The sequence below is a fragment of the Emydura macquarii genome, unplaced genomic scaffold (assembly GCF_026122565.2).
Source record: "Emydura macquarii macquarii isolate MOO-44397 ecotype Brisbane River unplaced genomic scaffold, CSIRO-AGI_Emac_v2 contig_499, whole genome shotgun sequence".
Taxonomy (NCBI): domain Eukaryota; kingdom Metazoa; phylum Chordata; order Testudines; family Chelidae; genus Emydura; species Emydura macquarii.
The window spans coordinates 15,874,369-15,898,850 of NW_027130636.1; the positions used below are offsets into that span (position 1 = coordinate 15,874,369).

At 43.3% G+C, this 24,482-nt stretch overlaps 1 protein-coding gene across 1 annotated transcript in view; it reads right to left on the reverse strand.

Annotated features, from left to right (window-relative positions):
* FARP2 (FERM, ARH/RhoGEF and pleckstrin domain protein 2) overlaps window positions 1–24,482 on the reverse strand; it is a 158,021-nt gene that overhangs the window by 56,256 nt on the left and 77,283 nt on the right. The window contains exons 8-11 of the mRNA XM_067539002.1: window positions 18,943–19,090; window positions 14,137–14,232; window positions 1,003–1,166; window positions 718–786 (exon numbers count right to left, since the gene is read on the reverse strand). Of these exons, the coding sequence (XP_067395103.1) occupies window positions 718–786; window positions 1,003–1,166; window positions 14,137–14,232; window positions 18,943–19,090 (477 nt within the window). The remainder of the gene's footprint in view (window positions 1–717; window positions 787–1,002; window positions 1,167–14,136; window positions 14,233–18,942; window positions 19,091–24,482) is intronic.

Consider the following 24,482-nt stretch of genomic DNA (forward strand, 5'->3'; position numbering starts at 1 on the left):
TGAATACAATATATGGCAAGTACTGTAACAGTCCCCATTTTCCATCAAAAAAGCCCTTTTCATAAATCACACAAGCTGGTGATTTGATCCTGTGTGACAGATTTTGATTAGAAATTCCCTGCTCAAGACAGGAAGCTGATCAGAAGTCCAAATAATTACTATCCTTTTTTTTTTTTAGATACCTCATACATACTTTATGGAATTTTCCACTTTTTAAATCAGCCAAATTAATGTCCCATAGATACTTTTGATTTTGTGAAAACTGCCTTTGAAATATATTTTCTAACTAACTCGTGTAAACCGTACTGCCCAAGAAAACCATATGGACTGAAAGGAAGGATGAGATCTCTTTGAACATTTTCTACCATTAGTCTGAGAGTGTGTGCACATCAGAGACAGAGAGGGAGAAAGAAAGATAGATTCATAAAATAAATCAAAGGCAGAATACAATTTCTTAAAGAGGAAGGATTGTGCAGTGGATCAGGTGCTAGTTCGGGATTTGGCAGACCCACATTCAAGTCCTGCTCTGCCACAGACTTCCCGTGTGACTTTGGGCAAATCACTTAGCCGCTCTGTCTCTCCATTCCCTAGAATTTTATGATTAAAAAAAGAAACATCTCAAAGCAGCAACTTCATTAAAAGTGAGTTTTAGGATATCAACATAGGGGCTCTAAGAGTTCCAGCTACATGTCACCTTGTAAAAATCATGGGTTTTACCTTTCATAGGGCGTTTTCTTCATCCCACTGTCTTTAACATAATCCACCAGCTGTTTCTGTGTCCGTCCGCTGTGAACCCATGTAAAGTACAAATGTTATGAAAAGCATCACTAAAGGAATATATAAAAATATCTAGTTTTAGGAAAAGAATGTTTATGCATCAGGAACAGATTATGAAATTTTTAACTTCAGTGAAATACTGTAAAGCACTTTTGCATCCTGATTTAATTTCATAGCTACAATAATTTGTGTTTTATAAATATGCTGGGCTATGCTATGCCATACCTGTATCTGAATGAAGACCCTCTACTGAAGAAGACTGCTTTAGCCTTTGGTTTGGGTTGATCAAACAGCCTGAAGAAAGTGTGATATTCCACACAGATTTTCCAGAAGTTCTTGCACTCATCCCTACTGCCCAACAGAAACTCCAGTGTATCCTGATATGGACCCTAGAAGCAAAACACACTCAAGTAGCACACACAAGAACACTGAAGATAGGTAGGAAAATAGAAAAGACACTCCACCACAGATACTAAACTGTAATATTTTTGCTTCTACATGGTCTGAGTCAAGATGTTCATAAAAATCTTAATTTTACTGAGCCCTCAGGGCCTTTGGTAAAGTTTCGAATGTAGTTTAAGAATGTGCAATTTGAAACATCCTAAAATGTTTTTATTCATGCTTTAGAAAAATGCAAAAGTGCTTTAAAATAAACTTGATAAAAACCTTTAAAATTATGTTAACTATAGAGCATACTGATAAAAGTGGATTGGTAGATTAGTAATGTGGCAGAAAAAAATAATGAAGATATTTAATTACAACAAGGCTTATCTGAAAATATATTTTCTTAAAAGCTCTGAGGCTTATCTTACTTCGTGGGGTTTGTTAGATTTCTTCTTTCGTTTAACAGTTTGAACCTCAAGAACCACTATACTTGGCTGAACATAAAAAAAAGGCCCAAAGATAAAAACAGAGGGCTAGGTTTTTGTAACTGATTGTGCAAATTTGTGGGAAAGCAGATCTAAAGTGGATGATATCTCATTGAAAAGACACTTCATACCAGCCCTCTTCCATTTAACAAAGCTTAACAGTCTCGGATTATCTCAATTGGCATAGTATCACATCAGGAGATAGATGGCTTCAGAGGTGCCCACAGCCCCCAAATATATAGGGATAATAGAAGTTAAAACCAACATCATAAATTACAACTAGAAACAAGCTAGAAGCCAGTGTACATTTGATGGCATGGTATGATGTGCTCTCTCTGATAGGCACTAACAGAGCAAGCATTCTGTACCTAGTGAAGTTTCTAAGTAGTCTTAAAATATAATCCCACATACAGCATATTATAAAAATCCAATCCTGACTGACAAAGGCAGCATGAGTACATTTGCATTCAAAAGGAAAGTGTCACAATCTCATGGCCAAGCACAGAAAACAAAATAAGCTCTCTTGGCCACTGCTGCTATATGGACATTCAGAAACAGCTGAGGGTCTAATAAGCTTCTTATGTTTTGAACCTAAGTCACATATGGTGGGCAAACTTCCTCAACTGAAAGTGCTAATGATATCACCTCTGCCATTTCTTCTGTTAGTTTCCCTAGGTCTTTCAGGATCACTTTATTTTTATCTGCATTGAGAGCCCACATAAAACAGTTACTTACCTATCACGGTTGTTCTTCGAGATAGGATACAGATGTGTATTCAACTTTGGTGAGTGTGTGCCCAGTGCTCTGGAGCCAGAGAACTTTGCCTTGCAGTATCTGTAGGGGTGGTGCTCATGCCCTGCAACCCAGCTCAGCCCATCCCATCCAAGGGCAGCACCACCCTGAACTCCTTCAGTGGCTTTGCACCAAATGTCAGAAGTACAGGTTCTGATGCACAGGAGTGGAGAGTAGGTTGTGGAATACACGTCAGCAGCACATCTCGAAGAACAACAGTCATAGGTAGGTAACCATTTTTTCTTCTTCAAGTAGATGCAGCCAATCAAAGTAGTGAGTCAACTAAGTAGAAAACAAGTAGTACTCCAGGAGGAAGGGTTTGAGTCTATTTAAACAAGGACTGCAAGATTGCCTTCCCAAAGTTTGCATCCGATCTGGACACAGCACTAATGGCATAATGCAGTGGTCCCCAAACTTTTTAACCCATGACCTCCTTGCCCCAGTCTGCACCCCCCATCCGTCGAGGCTGCAGGCTGAGGACCGCAACCAGGAGCCGAGGCTGACGAGACTTTAGCCAGGGGTTGAAACCGCAGCCAGGCATCGAGACAGCGTGCTACAACCAAGGACCAGGTACCACAACTGGGGGGCTGGGCCAGAGCAAAGTTCAGGGCAGAGCGAGGCTGGATGGTGCTCTCATGGGGAGTTGACCCGGGCCCTGCCATGCCTTCTGTGCTCCCTTGAGGGGGGCATGACCCACAGTCTGGGGACCTCTGCCATAGCGATTTATAAGAACATGCAGAGGACCAAGTGGCAACCCTACAAATGTCCAATAGAGGAATGTCATTTAGAAATGCCATCAATGTTGCCTAGGTTTTTGTGGAATGAGCTTGCACCCTTTGAGGAGACGTATACAGGAAGTTATCCACATGGAGATCATCTATGAAGAGACCACTTACCCCTTAATTCGGTCTGCATATGAAACAAACAAAGAAGATAAGGAGTGGAAATGTGTGATCCTATTGACATTTGGTCCTATATTCTCCTATTAAGAAAAAGCTAAACATTGCCCGACGTCCATGTGTCAAGACGTTGTTCCTCTGAGGTTCAATGTTGCTTAGGAAAGAACACTGGTACATATATAGCTTGGTTCAGGTTAAACTTGGAAACAACTTTGGATAAACACTTAGGGTATGGCCACAGGGTTACTTTATCTTTGGAAAATTGCATGTGAGGGGACTTTACCATCAAAGCCAACAACTTACCCACCTTCCTTGCAGATGTTATCATCACAAGGAAGGCAGTTTTCTGACACAAAGACGAAAGAAAAGTTACCAGAGGCTCGAATAGAGGCCCTCAAATAGCAGCTAACACAGTATTATGGTCCCATGAAGGAATCTGCTCTTTAACCAATGGGGACAGACAAGTGACTCCTTTCAAGAACGTCACTGCCATGGGATTTGAAACCATCAACTTTCCATGGATGGGCAGATGAGACCCCTATGTCCTTGCCAGGTGGACTTCTGATGAACTAAGCACAAAACCAGAAGACTGAAGGTATAACAGATACTCCTAAATATCCTGGACTCAAGTCAGCTTCAGATGAACTCCAGAGAGTAATGACCAAATCCAGAATTGGACAAACAGATCACTTTGGCGGAGGGGCTTCCTACTATTGAGCAAGACTTGCCAAAAGCATTTCCGAACGTAATTCCTCTTCCTCCTCATCTAATCATGCAGCATCCACAATGAGATGCAGGGAGCTGAGTGCTGGATGCAAAACCTGACCATGACGCTAAGTCAGGAAATTGGAATGAAAAGGAACAGATACAAGAGGGCAAACCAACAACATGAAGAGGTCAGAGAACCGACAGCATTGCTCGACAACAATCCAGTGCATTGGTGTGCAAACACCTAAGGCGAATACACAGCTGCACTACTCAAAGAAGAACAGCTTTTTATCAAAGCATCACAGACAAGTTTATACAAGAAATGTAATTAAATATAAAATAGAATATAAGTATTTTAATACTGTCACTATAGTGGATTGCTCACAAAAGAATCTAAAAGGATACAGATGGGCCTTTTTACACTCCACATAAAACTTTTCCACTTAAAGTTACAAGTCTTTCTGAGACTCCTTTCCAAGAAGCCAGGTGGGTCTTGAGACACCTGCTCTGAAATACTTCATCTTAGGATCTCAGGAATCATGCTGAAATCAGGCAGAATTCCTGGGATGGAGTAAGATGCTGTTTCTGAATGATCTTCTATATAACTAGACTCAGCCTTCAACTGAGGCCCATATCCGTCTGAGGCAGCTGGTGCCATTAACCTTGTTTAATAAGGGGGTATTGAAACTGTGTCTCTCCTGAGCTTGGTCAGGACTCAATTTTTCAAACATGGGACACATATCCCTGGGGGGAGGATCCAGGTAGGACAGAGGGGTGTAGAACAATGGCAATACAAGTTTCCCTCTATGACGCTGACATGACAGGGTTGCAGGAGTTTATCACTGGTTTTGTTTTCCTGGAGAAGGCTTGGCTATCAAGAGTTTGGGAAATGCTGTCTATGACCAGAGGACTGCAGAAGATGACATATATAAATTTCTCAATGCCAGAAGCAGAAGCAGGTAAATCTTTCTGATCAGATGAGGGGCTCGCAGAGCGAGGTGTTTTTCACTGGAAGACCCAAAAACTATTTGCAACAGTCCATCACCAAGCAACTTAACCTTTCTGCAATCTTGTTTTCCTTTTCTGCTGAGTGACAGTAAGAAGTGTCATACAGTGGACTGCCCACTCATACCAACGGTGTTCCCCAACACAAGAGGCACGCTCATCTTACTTCCTGCTTGTTTATGCATAACATGGTATTCTGACTGATGGTTTAAGTCAAGACAACCTACTTCGATATCAGCTCCCTGAGATCCTTCATGCACTCAGAATGACCCTCTTTTCCAAATCATTTATGTACAATTGCTAATTCCTGTAGAAACCAAATGTCCTGGGCTGAAGTCTCTACACTCTGGCTCTTCAACCCACTACATGATTCATCAAGAATCACTACAATTAAACTCACATAGTAATATCCTGCAGCAATCCAGTTGTTTAGGCATATAATTCAGTAAATTTCAAAACAGGACTGGCATTTATATGAATAGCATCTAAAAATACATTAGTTAGGATAAAAATTACAGGGTTCATCCATCTTCATGCTTCTGGACGGACAGACGGACACACACACACACAAGATACACAAAGACATAAAGAAGTCCCCCTGTATGGAACAGAACTGCCTGCTTAGATGCATTATTTTGTTTTTTTCATGTTCCTCTGAAGCATCTTGCATTGGTCACTGTTAGTGACAGGATAATGGACTACATGGACCACTGATCTGTTCCAGTCTGAGACTTACATGATTTTTGCTTCTTTGTTCAGATACATTGAGAAGTACTCAAAATGTACCCACAAAAATGGTAGATATAACTCTCAAGTGGTAGCAACACTCAGCTGAAATGGAATTCCTCAACATTCATACCATAATTTACCAGAAAAAAATTATCTGTCTATGGAGATCAAATATGCAAACTACTTTCTGACATAAGCTTCAATATTAAAAAACAAGGTTACTTACCAATAACTGATGTTCTTCGAGATGTGTTACTCATGTCCATTCCACTACAGGTGTGTGCACGACTCTGTGCACAGTTATCCAGAACTTTTTTCCCCTTAGCAGATCCCGTAGGGCCGGCTCCAGCGTCCCCTGGAGCCCCACGCACATGCTGCGGTATATGAGGCGCTGCCAGCCCTATGGCCCCACAGTCCCTTCTTTCTGCCAACTCCAGCAGCGGGGACAGGGAGTAGGTTGTGGAATGGACATGAGCAACACATCTCAAAGAACAGCAGTTACTGGTAAGTAACCTTGTTTTCTTCTTTGAGTCCTTGCTCATGTCCATTCCACTAAAGGCGACTAACAAGCAATACCTTTGGAGGTAGGTCGGAGTTACCAGTGAGTTGCCCTCAGCACTGCTCTGCCAAATCCCACGTCCTCTCTTGCCTGCTGGATGATGGCGTAGTGGGATGTGAAGGAATGCACCAACGACCAGGTGGCGGCTTTGCAGATGTCCTGCATGGACACTCTCTCCAGGAAGGCTGCAGACAAGGCTTGAGCTCTGATTGAGTGTGCTGTGATGGTTCCCGGAAGAGGCATCCTTGCCTGCTCATAGCAGAACTTGATGCATGATGTAATCCATGAGGAGATGCGCTGGGTGGAGACAGGTGAGCCTTTCACCCGGTCGGCCACTGCGACAAAGAGCTGCGTCGATTTCCGGAACAGCTTCGTATGCTCGATGTAGAAGGCCAGGGCTCGTCTCACATCCAGCGAGTGCCATCTCCTCTCCCCCTCCGAATCGTGAGGTTTGGGAAAAAACACAGGGAGAAAAATATCCTGGTTACAATGAAATTGGGAACCCACCTTGTGCAGGAAAAGCCGGATGCAGCCTCAACTGAACCTTGTCCTTATAGAACATCGTATAAGGGGGCTCCGAGGTCAGTGCCCTAATCTCTGAGACCCTCCTAGCTGAGGTAATGGCCACCAGGAAGGCTACTTTCCATGAAAGCAGGAGCAGAGGGCATGAAGCCATGGGTTCCAAAGGGAGGCCCCGTGAGTCTTGAGAGGACCAGGTTGAGATCCCAGGAAGGCACTGAGTCACAGACCTGCGGATAAAGCCTCTCCAGGAACCTGACCGACATGGAATGGGAGAACAGTGATCTCCCCTCTAGCAGCTGATGGAAGGCCGAAATGGCCACAAGGTGAACCTTCAACGAGGCCAACACCAGACCCTGGAACTTTAGTTGGAGCAGGTACTCCAGGATCACCTGTATAGGCTAGAGGCTAGGTGGGATACTCCGGAACTCCACCCAACAGGTAAACTGTCGCCACTTAGTCCAATACACGACCTGTGTAGAAGGCTTCCTGCTGCCAAGCAGGACTTGCTGGACCTTCACTGAGCAGGCTCTCTCTCTCTCCGTCAGCCACAGAACCTCCAGGCCATGAGGTGAAGAGAGTCCAGGTCTGTATGCAACAGGCGACCATGGTCCTGGGATAGAAGGTCGTGCTGCCTCGGGAGCTCCAGGGTGGAGCGATCGAAAGGTCCAGCAGCATGCTGAACCAGTGCTGCCTCGGCCAGGCTAGAGCAATCAGTATGACATCCGCTCTGCCCCTCTTTATTTTCAGCAGGTCCCTGCGCAGGAGCAGAATGGGCGGGAACGCGTACATGAGGTTCCCCATCCGGTCCATGAGAAACGCGTCAGAAATCAACCCAGTCTCTCGACCCCAGGGAGAGCAGAACCTTGGACACTTCTTGTTCCAGGCCAACACAAACAGGTCCACTTGGGGAACGCCCCACTTCTGGAAGATCATAGATGCCACCTCTGGGTGTAGCAACCAGTCATGGCAGGGTAGAAACGACCTGCTGAGGCGATCTGCCCTGTCGTTCCTCGCTCCCAGAAGTGAGAGGCCATCAGGTGGAGATCGTGCCTCACGGCAAAGTCCCACAGACGGATAGCTTCCTTGAAGAGAGCTGGGGAGCATGCTCCCCCCTGCCTGCTTATATAAAACATAGCTGCGGTGTTGTCCATCAGCACCTGCACCACCCTGCCTGTCAGGAATCAGAGGAACGCCCTGCACGTTAGATGAATGGCTCTCAGCGGAACGCCTTTCAGCACTGCCTGGGGAGTCCACCACGAGTCTAAGGAGACTAGGACGGGCGGGGGAACTCTGACCACCTGGTCCAGTGGGTGTCTGCTTGGAACATATACTGAGGATAACCCTGCCTGAAGCGGTCTGAGTCTCAGGCAAGCGAGTCTCTCTACGTATGTGCAGGCCACCATGTGACCTAACAGCTGCAGGCAGTGCCTGGCTGTTGTTGTGGGGCATCGGTGCAGCTGGGAGATGATAGAGACCATCACCTCGAAGCGTGGCTGAGGCAGGAAGGCTCTGGCCTGGGAAGCGTCCAGGGTAGCCCCAATGAACTTTATTCGTTGCACTGGGGTTAATGTGGACTTCTGTTTGTTTATGAACAGCCCCAGCCTGTGGCATATGGAGCAAGTGAGGGTCACGCTATCCTGCACTTGGGACCTTGACTTGCCTCTGAGCAACCAATCATCCAGATAAGGAAGAATTTGCACACCCCTTCATCACAGGTGGGCAGCCACTATCGCCATGACTTGGCATATTTGTTTAGACGACGCAGGCCTAATATGGGTCTCAGACCCCCCTTTGCCTTGGGGATGAAGAAGTAACACGAATAGAACCCTTTTCCCATTCTGCCTTGATGGACCGTTTCCACCACTCACAGGAAGTGGACTCCCTCAACCTGGAAGAGGAATTGCTCATGAGAGGGGTCCCTGAAGAGGGACAGAGGAGTCCTGGATGGACTGCTGCACCTCCTGGGACAGCCACGAGGACTGCAGCCACGAGCACCTTCGCATACGAATGGCAGAGGCTATAGCCCTGCCCGCCGAGTCAGCAGCGTCCCAGGACATCTGGAGCGTTGCTCTAGCTACCACAGTCCCCTCCTCCACGATAGTGTTAAAGTATGTGGCCTGTTAAAGTAGGGCCTCAAGGAACCATCTGAGGGAGTCCCACAGGTTGAAATTATACCTGCCCAGGAGAGCCTGCTGGTTGGCAATCCTAAACTGAAGGCTTGCGTTAAATAAATCTTTCTCCCAAACAAGTCCAGCTTCTTATTGTCCTTGACCCTGGCTGACCCTGCCTATCCTGCTGGTTCGCAGCGTCTACTACCAGGGTTCCCGGGGCGGTGTGGGTGAACAAATACTCAGACCCCTTGGCCGGGACGTAATATTTCTTCTCGGCCGTCTTCAATGTAGGGGCGACCAAGGAAGGGGTTTGCCACAGGGCCTGCCCAATCTTAAGGACCCCTTTGTGGACTGGGAGGGCCACTCGAGCTGGGGCAGCTGCCGCCAGCACATTAAAGAAGCTATCTGCAGCCTCTTTTAGCTCCTCCACCTCTAGCCCTAAGTTGGAGGCAACCTATTGAGCAGCTCCTGGTGAGTCCTAAAATCATCCAGTGGCGCAGAACAGTCCTGGGAGACTGCCTCATCAGGTGAGGAAGAAGAGGATTGCACTGGTGCAGCCTGAGGGTGTGCCACCTCCTGGTGAAAGGTTGTACCCGCTGAGGAGTGATGTCGATGGACCTTCTCCTGTACAGGAGGCATGGACTGCACACCCGACTATTTAATGGATTGGGGCCCAGGTCCCACCTGGAGGCCCCATGCGGCCCAATAAGGCCATTGGGGCGGCCACTGTCCCTGGGGTCAGCCTGGGGCTAACTGAACCACGGGATCTGGCACTTATGGGGGCGTTGACTCGCCCAACGACTGTCCCTCCTGGGAGACCCCAAAGCATCCTCTGAGTCAGAGGCCCTGGACCTGCAGTACCATGTCCATCCCAGGTCACAGGCACCCTTCCGTGCCAGGGAACGCCCCCTCGATGCCTCCGACCTGGAGGACGATGAGGAGTGCCTCCATCGCCGCGAGCGGTGCTGACGAGCAGGATCACGCTTCGAAGAGCTAGAAGTATCGGAGGTCGTCTCAGTACCAACATTTCCGATGCCGCTTGCCTTGCAGCTCTGTAAAAGCCTTCAGTGACCGAGGCTGGCGCCGTCCCAACCTCCTCGGTACCGAGCCAGACTCTGGAGACCGGGTTCTGCGCCGCCTCGGTGCGGGCGAACCCTGCGGTGCCAGATCCTCCTCTGACAGGGTTCTGAGCCACCTGGGTGCAAGCGAAGTCCTCGGTGCTCGAGAGCGGGAACAGGAGCTGCCCGAGCACCGCCTGGCAGACCTCGACTGGTGCCGCCTCCTGGCTTGTGCTGCCTCCGGTGACGGGGATCGACATCGGCACCAAGAGGAAGACTCCATGTCCCATGTTGTTGAGGAAATGTTTATAAATATGGGTTCTGATACCCTCCCCTCAATCCGATTCAATGGACTCCATTTTAAATTGTGGAATCCATCTTGAGTTGGCAGGATGGTGATGCTTGGCAGGATGCCAGAGCATAATAATCTGCTTAGAGATGGGGCAAAAGGCAGGAAAGCTTGGCCATTTGAGTGCCGTGTGCAAAGCATTGGAGCCGTGTGCACAATGCAAGTGCAGGGTGCACCACTCCGCAAGGCGGGAAAAATCCTAAACCAGGGATTGGCTGTGAGGGACCCGAACTGAAGTGATTTAAGGCAGCAAATGCCACAGGCAGGGGCTGCCCATCTGAGTGACAGTGTGGTGAGGATGTCAGTGTGTTTTGCACGGGCTTTGAAGACCAGGACGAGAAGCAGATGACAGCGGATCAGGCCAAGAAGCAGACGACTGTGGACCTGGAGCCAAAGCAGACGTCTGACCAGATTGAGATGACCAGTGTTTTATATAAATGTTTTATATAAATGTTTAGTCCATTGGTTGTCCTCTCAATAAATTGTTATCTGATTTGATTGAACACTTCTCCCTTGGCAGAGGATGGGGTGGAGGCGGCATAGGCAACGCCAACAAGGCTCTTGCCGCCTGAAAAGCCTCCGGTGTTGACAGTGTCAGCAGGGGCACTTTCCCACTGCCAGGAGTCAGGGGAGGCTTCCTAACCAGAGATGCAGGCACTGGAGAAACAGTCTTGACGGGCCGAGTTCGGTGCATCTCCGTACTCGACCCTGCCCGTACCGATGGCGCAGGGGAGTGTCCACGCTCTGCTTCCTCTTCTTTGGTACTAGTGATGCTGCACGGTGCTGAGTTGCTGGCAGTGCCGACAGCGCGCTCCGTACCGAAGCCCACTCAGTACCAAGGCAGAGCGAGTCGGTTCGGATGCCAAACGGAGCACTGCCTTCATCATCAGGGCTTTCAACCAGATTTCTCAATCCTTTTGAGTCCTCGGTTTAAAAGCCCTGCAGATTTTGCACTTGTCCTTTCTGTGGGCTTCCCCCAGGCACTTAAGGCAGCTGTCGTGGGGGGTCACTGAGTGGGAAGGCCTTCCCGCAGGAGGCACATGGCTTAAAGCCCGGCAACCAGGGCGTGGCCTGGCCACGCCAAGTCCCAGCAGGGACTGCCTTATCTCTAACTACACTTAACAAACTACTTAACTAATTAACTAAACTAAACTCAGAGTACAAAACAAGTCCAAACAAGGGGAATAATACTTGCTGTGAGCAAGGCTAGTTCCAGCAACCGTCACGGGTGAAAAGAAGGAACTGAGGGGGTGTAGGGCTGGTAGTGCCTCATATACTGTGGCATGTGCACGGGGCTCCAGGGGGGCCGGAGCCAGCCCTATGGGATCTGCTAAGGGGAAAAAGGTTCCAGATAACTATGCACTGAGGTATGCACACACCTATAGTAGAATGAGCATTCTTCGAAAAAGAAGAATTAGATTTAAGTATAACTTTAATTCAGCAAAATGGTAATTCTGTATACTGCATAGACTCCATCTAAACTTTATACTGCATGCATTTCAAATACTAAAAAATAACGGAGATGCCTTGCAGCTAAATTAAACAAAGCAGAGGCCTTTGTGCTTTATTGTACTGGGCTAGGTAACACAGAATCATAAAAAGATAGGCCTGGAAGGGACCTCAACAAGTTATCAAGTCCAGCCCCTGCACTTACAAATTGATTATTTAATAATTTGTTCCAGTATCTTTCAAGGTATTGAACTTAGGGTGACTTGTCTATAATCTCTGGGGTCATCTTTGTTCCCCTTTTTTAAGATAGTACCTATCTTTCCCAGTCCTCTGGGACCTCACCTGTCCTCCCTGAGTTCTAAAAAAGATAATGGTTAATAGTTCCAAGATTACTTTAGCTAGTTCCTTAAGTACTATGAATTGCATCCGATGCTGCCAAAATACATCTAACTAATATGAATATTCTTTAACTTGTTCTTTCCCTATTTTGGCTTCCATTCCTTCCTCGTTTTCATTAGTATTAATTATTTTGAGTATTTTGTCCCATTAACACTTTTAGCGAAAACTGAAAAGGAAATAGTTCTAGAGGGTAGCCATGTTAGCCTCTATACAGAAAAAACAACAAGAGATCTGTGGCACTTTAAAGACTAACAAATTTAATATTTGCAGACATAAGCTTTCGAGAGACTTCAGCTCTCTTAATGTTAGTCTTTAAAGTGCCACAAATCTCTTGTTGTTTTTGCTGAAAAGGAAATGAGGCATTAAACAACTCATCCTTCATGTCATTAGCTCTCTTTCCCCACTAAGTAGAGGACCTACACTTTCCTTAGTCTTTCTCTTGCTTCTAATGTATTTAAAGAACCTCTTCTTATTGCCTTTTATATTCCTTGCTAAGTATAACTGATTTTGTGCCTTAGTCTTTCCGATTTTTCTCCCTACATGCTCGTTATTCTTTTATACTCCTCCTTAGCAAATTGCCTGTTTTTCCACTTTTTGTAGGATTTCTTTTTGACTTTCAGGTCATTAAAGAGCTCCTGATGGAGCCATATTGGCCTCTTACTAGTCTCCCTATTTGTCCTTTGCATCAGGATAGCTGGCAGTTATGCATTTAAAATTGCCTTCTTGAGAAACTGCCAGCTATCCTGAACTCCTTTATCCCTTAGATTTTCTTCTCTGGGGACATTACCTACCAGTTCTCTGAATTTATTAAAGTCTGCTTTTTTTAACTCCATTGTCCTTATTCTGCTGCTCTCAATCCTTTTTCTGAGAATCATGAAATCTATTATTTCATGATCATTTTCACGGATATTGCCTTTTCAGATTCGCTACTAATTCCTCTGTGTTGGCCAGAATCAAGTCTCAAATGACTTTTCCCTTGGTTACTTCCCTCTACTATCTTTTTAGATAAGTTGTCCCCAATACATTCCAAAAACTTATTGGAAATGTTTTATTTTGCCCATTACTTTTCTAACAGATGTCTTGGTAAGTTCAAGTCTCCCATTCCTACCAGGCCTTGTGTTTTGGATATTTCTGTTTATTCCCTTCCATGAAAAACCTACAGAAGGGAAAAGTTTACTGTAAAAAATGTAGTGGACTGAAAATTGGAGTAAACATACCACACTCTCCTCTTGCATATGTAGTTAGCAATGGGGCGCAGGTGCAGAGTCTATAATCTGGCAACCATATGTAGCCCAAGAATCTGAAGCAAATTCTGGCCCCAAACCCCATAGTTCACACAGCAAATGTTTAGAGATTGCCTGCTCTTTTATGGACCTCTCATACCCTTACTCCAACAAGAGGTAGCATGACTCACACAGCTGCCGTAACTGCATACTACTTCAGCGGCACATTAAAGTCACAGAAAGAAACAAGCAGCAAGCTGAAACAAGCAGTATTAGATCCCATGTGGCAATTTGCTACATAATTGAGTTCCAAAGTTCTGGGCTCCTGGTATACAGAGTGTCTGTGCAGTAGTTGTGACCCCTTAAGGCTGGCTATGCCTCTTTCAATCTTGCATATTTGACAACACATATCCTCACTGTAAATACGATTGGCCAGCCACTGCACAGCTGGTGGTAGGCGTGCCTAATAGCCTCTCATCCTTCTCACCCAATCCAAAGAGACATCTTTCGTGAGCTTTGTTTACCTCGCCACCATGTAGTATAACTGAACCATGGAGCCAAAAAGTATCCTTTAGGGCATTTTTTAAAAATCTACTTGCTTTACAAAATTGCAGACTGAAGCATTTCTACTGACATTTAAGAGACTGTTTCAAACAGTGCCATGGCTATAGGTATGGCTAGACTTACATGGACCTCTGGGTGGAGCTTGATAAGAAACCTTTTCCTCTTGAAGCTTAGTTTACGGACCTTAGACCAGTTGAAGGTATTGATTTTTGTGGGACCCTAAATGAGAAACAAAATTACTTATGGCTAGCAAGTTATAACTGTCAAGTTATATCTTAAACAGCAACAAATGCCCTTTTCCTTGCCCCCACAATTCATTGTACTCAAATCTATTTTCTGGTCAATTTATTCCTTTGATCAGGCTTTATCAGCTTTGCAGTATCATTCATAGATTTATAGAAAATGTATGGTCTTCAAGCAGGTATTGAAAGACAATATCAAGTACTCTATGGTATAAATAACTTTTAGGGAGGTATTTTTTGGGGTTTTTTTTGTTTTTTTTTTTAAATAAACTTTCCATTATTCATTGTACCCAAGGGCAGCTTTGCAAATCCTCATTTATCTGCTAATTTGGGTTGAGCTTCCCAGGTGCCATCTACATGTCTAGCTGTCAGCCAGCAAGAAGCGGAGTGCCCCATGGGTCAGTCCTGGGGTTGGTTTTCTTCAACATCTTCATTAATGATCTGGAGGATCAGCAAGTCTGCAGATGACACTAAGCTGGGGGGAGTGGTAGATACGCTGGAGGGTAGGGATAGGATACAGAGTGACCTAGACAAAAGCAGAGAATTGGGCCAAAAGAAATCTGATGAAGTTCAACAACGACAAATGCAGAGTCCTGCATTTAGGATGGAAGAATCCCATGTACTGCTACAGACTGGGGACCGACTGACTAGGCAGTGGTTCTGCAGAAAAGGATCTGGGGGTTACAATAGACAAGAAGCTGGATATGAGTCAACAGTGTGCCCTTGTTGTCAAGAAGGCTAACAGCATACTGGGCTGCATTAATAGGAGTGTTGCCAGCAGATTGAGGGAAGTGATTGTTCCCTTCTATTCGGCACTGGTGAGGCCTCATTTGGAATACTGTGTCTAGTTTTGGGCCCCCCACTTCAGAAAGGGTGTGGACAAATTGGAAAGAGTCCAGCAGAGGGCAACAAAAATAATTAGGGGGCTGGAGCACATGACTTATGAGGAGAGGCTGAGAGAAATAGACTTGTTTAGTCTGCAGAAGAGAAGAATGTGGGAGGATTTGATAGCAGCTTTTAACTACCTGAAAGGAAGCTCCAGGGAGGATGGAGTTAGGCTGTTCTCAGTGGTAGCAGATGACAGAACTAGGAGCAATGGTCTCAAGTTGCACCTGGGGAGGTCTAGGTTGGATATTAGGAATATCTTTTTCACTAGGAGGGTGGTGAAGCACTGGAATGCGTTACTTAGGGAGGTGATGGAATCTCCATCTTTAGAGGTTTTTAAGGTATGGCTTGACAAAGCCCTGGCTGGGATGATTTAGTTGGGAGTGTTCCTGCTCTCAGCAAGGGGTTGGACTAAATGACTTCCCGAGGTCCCTTCCAACCCTAATCTTCTATGATTCTAACATCTGCAGAATCTCAGCTTTCATTTAAAAAATGTTTCTAACTTTTATGGTTTTGAAAGAAAACTTAAAATGTGAACTGAATAGAAGGGATGCTGCAATTGCCAGAAGTTTGAAGAGATGCTGTTAAGAGATAACAGATCTAGGAAGAGATAAGAAAATGAACAAACAAGCTTTTCTCCTGAATAGACGGAGTTATTAAAATTATTTTGATTTGGATAGTCCAGGTGTGCACATTTATTTATCTTCTTTCAGTTTAGAACAATGATAGTGCTCATCCACAATCCCTGAGCATCCTGCCAATTGTTCAAAATTACAACTCAAGTATAAATTTCAATCAACTCATTCCTCACCCCAAACAACAACTCTAAACACAAACGATATCACCCCAACACATCAGCCAGTGTTTCTCTCAGTGTAAATAGTGTATCATTAAAGCAAAGGAAATTAAAGTGAAATTCCAAGATTGCAGAATTGCTCTAAGATTTCTTTCACCAGTTGAGTTGATGCATTTCTCAATGAGCTTGCACATTTAAATTTGTTGATCTATGCTCTGGAAAGCACTACTTGAATATTTTATTTTAATATAATTTGATCACAATTAATAGAAAAGAAAACCATCAATGTTCAGAAATTACAGCTCTAATACTGAACGAATTTTGATGCCATTCTTTTAGAACCCAACAGACAAATCTGAGTCATATTTTTAAGTCAGATCAAATTTGGGGCCTAAATGGACTATGTTCACCATCCAGGTGAGGATAAAAAGGGAAAAAGAACAGTAGTGATGTTATGCTGGGGAAGAGGAAGCGGATGAGTCATTCTACAAACAGGTAACAAGATTAACTAACACATATAAACTAGTATTAATGGGGGATTTTAACTTCCTTGGTATCTACTGGAAGACTATTACAGCAAAACAGAACATGTCCTGCAAATCCTTATCTTGTGTAAGAGAGAACAAAGTTCAAAAAGTTGAAGTAACAACTAAGAGGTCATCCATTTTGAATGATTCAACTGGGATGAATTAGTTGTACATATGAAGGTGATTGGGAACTTGGGAAGAAGTGACCATGATCTCATAGAATTCAAGATCTTATGGAAAGAAGGACATGAGAACAGCAAAACAAGGACACTGTACCTCAGAAAAGTGGATTTCAACCAACACAGAGAAACAATAGGCAAGATCCCATGGAAAGACCAATTAGAAAGAAAAGGAGTCGAAGGGGGCTGGCAGTCCCTAAAAGATGTAATTCTAGAAGCTCAACTTCAAGCTATTCTGAAGCAGAGGAAAGATAAAAGAGCCACAGGGGGCCTATGTAGCTGTACATGGAGCTTTTTAGCTATCTTAAAAACCAAAAGGGATACATACAGGAAATGGAAGGAGGAGCATGTCACCAAGGAAGTTATACATGGGAAGAGCGCAAGTGTGTAGGAAAAAAATCAGGAAAGCCAAGGCAAAGAATGAGTTACAGCTGGCAAGGAATATTAGAGACAACAAGAAGGGGTTCTTCAAACATGTCAGACAAAAAAAGAAAAATCAAATATGGTGTGGTCCACTGCTCAATGGAGAAGGTGAGCTGGTAACGGAAGATAACAGGAAGGCAAAGCTGCTCAATGTCTACTTTGCTTCAGTCTTCTCACAAAAAAATAATGTAACTAGCAAAGTTATCATAGACAGTAATGGGAAAGGGATGCAGATCAGGCTAAGTAAAGAACACATCAGAGATCTTCTGACCAGTTTGAATTAATTCAAATCAGCTGTGCCTGAAGGAATTAGCTAAAGAAATGTTGGAGCCACTGACAATAATATTTGCAATCTCATGGATGACAGGAGAGATCCCAGAAGACTGGAGAAGGGATAACATAGTGCTCATCTTTAAACAGGAGGAGCCAGGGAACTATAGACCAGTCACAGCCTGATTTTGATACCTGAGAAGCTACTAGAGTGATGTATAAAACATTCAATTTGAGAATACCTGGAGGATGAAGGGGTAATCACTAGCTTCCAGCATGTATTTATCAAGAACAAATCATTCAAAAACAGATTGATTTCCTTTTTTTGACAGGGTAACTAATTTGGTGGATGAGGGAATGTGGTGGACATAATATACCTGGACTTCAGCAAGGCTTTTGACTCAGTTCCACGACATTCTGATAAATAAGCTGGAGAAACAAGGACTGGGCAGAACTACCATTAAGTAGATACATAATTGATTAAAACAACCGCAACAAAGAGTAACTATTAGTGGAATAATGTCAGAGTGGAGAGAAGTCTCAAGGGGGTTCCATAGGAAGCTGTTCTGGGTTCGGTGTTGTTTTATATCTTTATTAATAACATGGATATAATAGAGAGCATACTAGTCAAATTTGCAGATGACACAAAGTTAGGGGAGGCTGCCAACACTTTGGAGGATAGAGCTAAAATTCAGAGGGATCTTAATAAATTGGAGAACTGGGCTACAGACAACAAAATGAAATTCAAAAAAGACAAATGTAAGATGCTACACTTAGGGAAGAAAAACCAAATGCACAAATATAAAATAGGGGGATAACTAGCTTGGCAGCAGCACCAAGGAAAAGGATCTGGTTGTTATGGTGGATCACCACCTCAATATGAGTCAGAAATGCAATGCTATTGCAAAATTAGCAAATGTAATTTTAGGTTGCATTACCAGAGGCAGAGCATGCAAGTCATGGGATGTGATAGTACTGCTCTATTCGGTGCTGGTTAGACCTCATCTGGAATACTGTGTTGAATTTTGGTCATCAATGTATAGAAAAGATCTAGAGGCAAGTGACAAAGATGATCAAAGGGATGGAATGCAAGCCATGTGAACAAAGGCTGAAGAAACAGAGTATGTTTAGTTTGGAAACAAGGAGATTAAGCGGGTTATGGTAGCAATCTTCAAATACTTGAAAGGCTGCTATAAAAATGATGGAGAAAAGTTGTTCTCCTTTGTCACAAGGGACAGAACAAGAGGCAATCGGTTCAAACTACACCATAGCAGATTTATATTAAATCTCAGAAAAAACTTCCTAATTGTAAGAACAGTAGAACATTGGAACAGGCTGCCTAGGGAGGTTATGGAAGCTCCTTCACTGGAGGTTTTCAAAAGGAGGCCGGATAGCCATCTGTCTTAGATGGTTTAGCCACAAAAAAATCCTGCATCTTGGCAGAGATATAGACTAGATGACCCTTCTGGTCCCTTTTAACTCTATGATTTAAGGTCAACTACTAAAAACAGTCAGAAGAGAGCTGTAGATTAAAGTGACTAACTGTTACTTACGCCATTATAATCAAAAGGAAGATGTACATATCTGGTATCATTTCCCAAACCTACCTGGAATACCAGTATGCCCATGTGTGAAACAGCCAGATTAATTTTCGTCCCCTCACGGTCAGATGCAAGGTGAAATCTAATGCCATACATCTCCAGTTTTCGGGCAATTTCAAGCACCTGAAAATCTGACTCAGCAGGTGTTTGGCCCCTATAGTAAGGAACAGAAGAATAAACATTATCGAATATTAAAAACATGATTTTATGATACTTCCAAAAGCTCTAAAGTAATTAATCCATATGTCTAGAACAGGGGTGGGCAAACTACAGCCCATCTGAGCTTTTCATCAGGCCCTCCAGCTCAACTGGTGGTCCACAGAAAGGTTGCGGAACAAGCTGTGCAGCGAGGCAGCGGCCACTCCCCCTCCCAGCACTTTCCCCCAACCCCTCCCACCACGTGGGCCCAGTGGCGCCCTGGCGGGAGCACAATACCACTCCCCCCTCCCAGCCTCGCCCCTTCCTCCCCCGCTCTTCTCCTACCATGTGGGCCTAGTGGCACCCTGATTAGAGATGCTCCCGGCCCCAAGGAGCACCACACGGCAGCCACTCCCGGCCCCAAGCAGCACCATGTGGCAGCCGCTCCCCCCATGCAGCCCTGCCCCATGCCACCTGCCCCTCTGTAGAGCCCACCATACAATTTCTATATGCAGATGTGACCCTCGGGCCAAAAAGTTTGCTCACCCCTGGTCTAGAACTAAGCAATAATTGTCTGCTTAATTTACATTGACAATTTCACTCCATGAAAGGATTACTGCTACCTTTGTAATATGACTAACATGCAGTATCAAATGACTAACAAAATATATCTGGGCGAAATTGATACAGAGAAGCAAATGAATACTGGTATGAAGATGATCTGACTCAAACCACAGCAGGAGATCAATAGGTCATTGTCCAAACAGGAATACTGTACAGTTTCATTTCTGAGGTATGCTGAGGTATACATTGATATACGCAGAAAACAAGGGGGAAATGGAGAGTATTGCATAATAGCATGATAGAAACATAGCAAATTTTGCAACAACACAGGACAGTCTGAAATGGGATTACAAAATTAGATTAGAATTAGTTATTATCCGGATAATATTATGTGAAATTAAGTATACAGTACACTCAAAGCATATGCACTTCATTTAAAAAAAAATCTAAAAAACCCTAATATAATTAGGCCTTATGCATTCCATGATTCCGTGATTGGAGAATTCACCCATTGCTACAGAACTGTAATCCAAAACCATAGGTCTCTCTTTTTAAAATATTACTTTTCTACACCTTACGGTTGCTGAGATAACAATGGAGCACATGTTCTCTGAGTTTGCAGAGAGCCTGACATAACAGTTCACAGAGGTGAGAATTGCACTATTTATCTCACTCAGGGCCCTGCAGACTCCATGATGCTGCAGTCATAGAATTCAGCATTTTTTGCCATGGAATCAGTCAGCTTGCTGCAGCCAAACATCTGACTTTTTTCCATTTTTCTGCACTGCCAAAATATGCCTACATCTTCTCTTGTTTTCAGTCTTTCCCCATAAGGGGGAGTCAACTAGATTACAGCGCACCCCTCTATAGAGCAAAGCAGCAGGGCATCATGAAAACAGGTCAGGTCCAGTTTGCAGCCAGGGAGTGGGTGGAACCTGAAGTAAAGACTGACCAGCTGAGCTTGCCAGGAGAACATGAACATCACAACAGACAGACAAGACCCAGGGAGCAAAGAAGATGAGCTGCTGAAGCTCCCCATTTCCATGAGACATACTGAGGCAAGGAGCTACTGGACAACATTGTAACTGCTGGGACCGATAGATGTGGGCTACCTAGAAAACACATTGAAAAACACAATCTTCAAAAGTAACTGTTGCTAAAATAATGATTGCCAAATTTATGTTAATCAGTGTTTTCAACTATGAGACACAGCTGTTTGGGAGTTTGAGGGTGGCAACCCTCATGGAGATGGGAATTACAGATATTTCAGGAAGCTTGAATAAAAAAAACATTGCCATGGAATTTAGGAGTTCTTGCCACACAATTTGGTCCTACCATGCTGCAGAATACACAAGGCTCTGATTATAACTGGTGTTTGGTGTAACTGACTGACAAAAGCAACCTCAAAATTTAGAGGTTCCGCAGCATAACACTATACTACAAAATCCACAATAATTAATATAGCACTATTTCTGGTCAAGTGCTGTCTTTGCCATTTGCATTAGTGCTGTGAATACAAAAAAAGACAATAAATGGAGTTTTTCACACAACGGTTTAATGGAAGGACAGTGGATGATGGAGGAAGGTAGTAGGCTTGGAAAAAAGAAAGGAACTCATCAATTTTTGCTTAGGACTGACTAGCCCCAACACAGGTTGGATTTATGCATGCCATGTTAAAACATGCTTTAAAAAAATTTTCTCCATGGAACTGCTATTGCCACATAACAGATATTCTATTCAATTCATTTAGAATAGACTGTATGCTATTTGAGGTATGATGTGTCTATTTTTTTGTACGACCCTCTGCCAAGCATAACAGGAGCATTAAATAAATGAATAATATTTTCCTGCAATACCTTCTCCCTCTTCTAGTCTCCTTCCTTAAAGATGCCTACTCCTAACAGTTTACAGTTACCATTAAGACTAGACATCTTTGTTCTATTTCTAAAAATTAATATTTTTCTGCTGTATATGTTCAGATCAATGACTAATAATTAAAATAGAATTTATGGAAATAGGGACCTCTTCACTGCATGTATGGTCCATCTTTAAAATGAATACCAATACAACCACAGAATCTATTCAGAATGCAATGCTTTTAAATATGAAAGTGCTGCAGCAATCTTGATTCTTTAACTTACACTAAAATGTTTCTTATAAGTGATTACATGCAAATCATTGTGCCACACAGGTTCTGGGAGAATATGAGGTGTTAAAATATTCAATATAGTTTCTACAGCTTTATTCTGTATTAACTTTGAAAAAAATCAGTCTTCACATTGGCAAAGCCTGAAAAGTTTTTCCCAACTACAAAAATTTCAGGCATTCAAAAGGAGTTCAATATCATCCAAGATTTAGTCTATATTATTTTTTTCATCTAATTTGGGTATGATGTAGACAAGTAAATTTTGTATATGAAGTATAATTACAACAGTGACTTTTGTGAGCAGATTAGGCCTAAGTTGCATCTCTATGGGGTAAGTGATAAAAGGTTTGAAATATAAATTTCGGCCACAAATTCACAAGTTACCCAACTTCAAGCATGTTGAGTACAACACAATGGGCCAAACTCATTTCTGCTGTAATGCCACTATCACAGAAAGAGGATGTTAGGGCTTCATGTGGTAAAAAATAAAATTACAGAAATGCAGCACAACATGATGGCAGGAGAATTTGGAATATATCCAATAAAATTTCTAGGCACAAACTGAGGTGAGTAACTTGAGTACTATTTTATTACGTATAAAAACCACCAGTGTTTAACTATTCAAGTTTATCTACTGAAGTTAAGAACACAATGCCTCTCAGAAAAAATAGGATTTTTAAAAAGTGAACCTCATATACAAAACCTGCTTGCACCTACAATAGAAGGAACCATCTTTCTGAAGTGGGGAATGAAGCCAAGCAGCTCACACTGCACAGAAAAGGTTTACAAATGAGAAGCAGTTTCAGAATAATTATCCTTCAATATTTGCTGTAGACTAATCTGCACAGACTGGTCTGAAAACAATCTAGTCTAATTTTGTTCATCCATTAAGTAGATAAATCTACTTAGGCTTCCCCAGGTCAATGGATGAAAGCCTGCCAATTACAAGCATTTTCCAATGAGAACTGCCTTCAGTACAGTAGGTCTCAATGAAAGGTTCCCTTACGACTGTATCCATATGTAGACGATAAATATTTACTATTACAATATCCATACAGTAATGAGGAAGATCAGACTCAAACCAATATATTGAAAAGTGTCCTGTTCTTTATACAGTTTTTAAAACCTACAATTTAGACTTTTATGGCTTGAAGAGCCAAAAGCACTGCAAATTTAGAAGCTGTATAGTGAGAAAAGTAGTATTTCAGATGTCTGTACAAGGACCTTTATCCAAACATACCTTGATGAAGTTGGCTTAGCATAAGACAATCATGTTACAAGGGTCAGGATCTGGTTATTGGTTAGCCTGATGAACAACCGAGACTAACACCATTGTGGCTTTTCTACCATCACCTTGTTCTTTTCCCACGCTCCATCCACAAAATTTCTATATTCACTTATTGGGTATAGTTTAAATCCTAGATTGTGAACTCTCTGTGGCAGGAACTGACCTTGTGTTGTTTGTATAATGCCTAGTACAAGAGAAGTGTAATCCTTATTGGGGGTCTTTAGATATACCAGAAAACAAAGTAGTCAGCTTCGGATCTTGCAGATCGATTTCATGAGGCACTGTGTTATTCTACTGTGCTACCTCCCCAGGTCTCCAGGTGTGAACTAAATCATTCTTCACAAGAGGGAGTGTTAACACCCCAAGATAACAGTTTGAATAGTCATTACAGTCAGCTTTAACGCCAATCATTTTTAAAGCATCCAAATTATGTTCTCATTTACTCATTCCAAAATGCCCCTCAGGCCTTCCAAATTCTAGATGTCCCACCTATCCCCCAGCTGAACTAACAAAACATCTAATGTCATCCCAACAACTTCTACAATACAGTTAAGTTTTGTCAGTACAAACATTTACAGAAAACTGAAAAACAGAAGAGTGGTGACAGCGCAAAATAAAATGAACTTTATATCAAAACAAACAATTGACTATGGTACTGATGTTTCCAGATGCATCACAGTCCTAGATATAGCTGCTGCCCTTAAAAGCTTTCTAGTTTTAGTTTAGAGCTTGCCTACACAAACACTTAGTTGTAGCAAACTGGGGTGTGAATCTATCCCACACTAGCCTGCCGCACACTAACTATCCATGTGGATCCTCCTGACACGTACTAACAGTTCATTAATGCACTTGGATCTAATCCCGTTTCAAAGAGGACTAGATCAAAGCACATTAAACTTTTAATGCAAGTCAAAGGTCACACAAAAAGTCTTCAGGAGGCAGATTCACACCCCACCTTGCTGTGAACAAATTATTCATGTAGAAAAGCTCCAAAATAACAAGTTGATGTTAAATCAGTATCTGCACTACTTCCTGAATTTCCCTGTGTTGAGTACAAGGAATACCTAATGAAGACTGCAAATACTGAAATGTTTCATTTATATTTTTCACATAAAAATTGTTTCAATGTACATCTGTACATCTGAAAACAGCAACCAAAGTAACAGAAGCTAAATAATCATGGAATCATAAAATTAGAGATGAGAATGACCTATTTGGTAATCTAATCTATCTCAGAATCATTTCAGGATTGATCCCTAATGTCTGTTTTCTCATGGTTTATCATATCACCTCTCTGCATAATAGGGGTTAAAAACAGTGACAGGTTGAATTTTCTTATCAACAGAGGTCTTAACAGCTCTGTGCTCAGAAGGTTCAGCAGCCCACATTCCAAGCAAAAAGCATAATTTT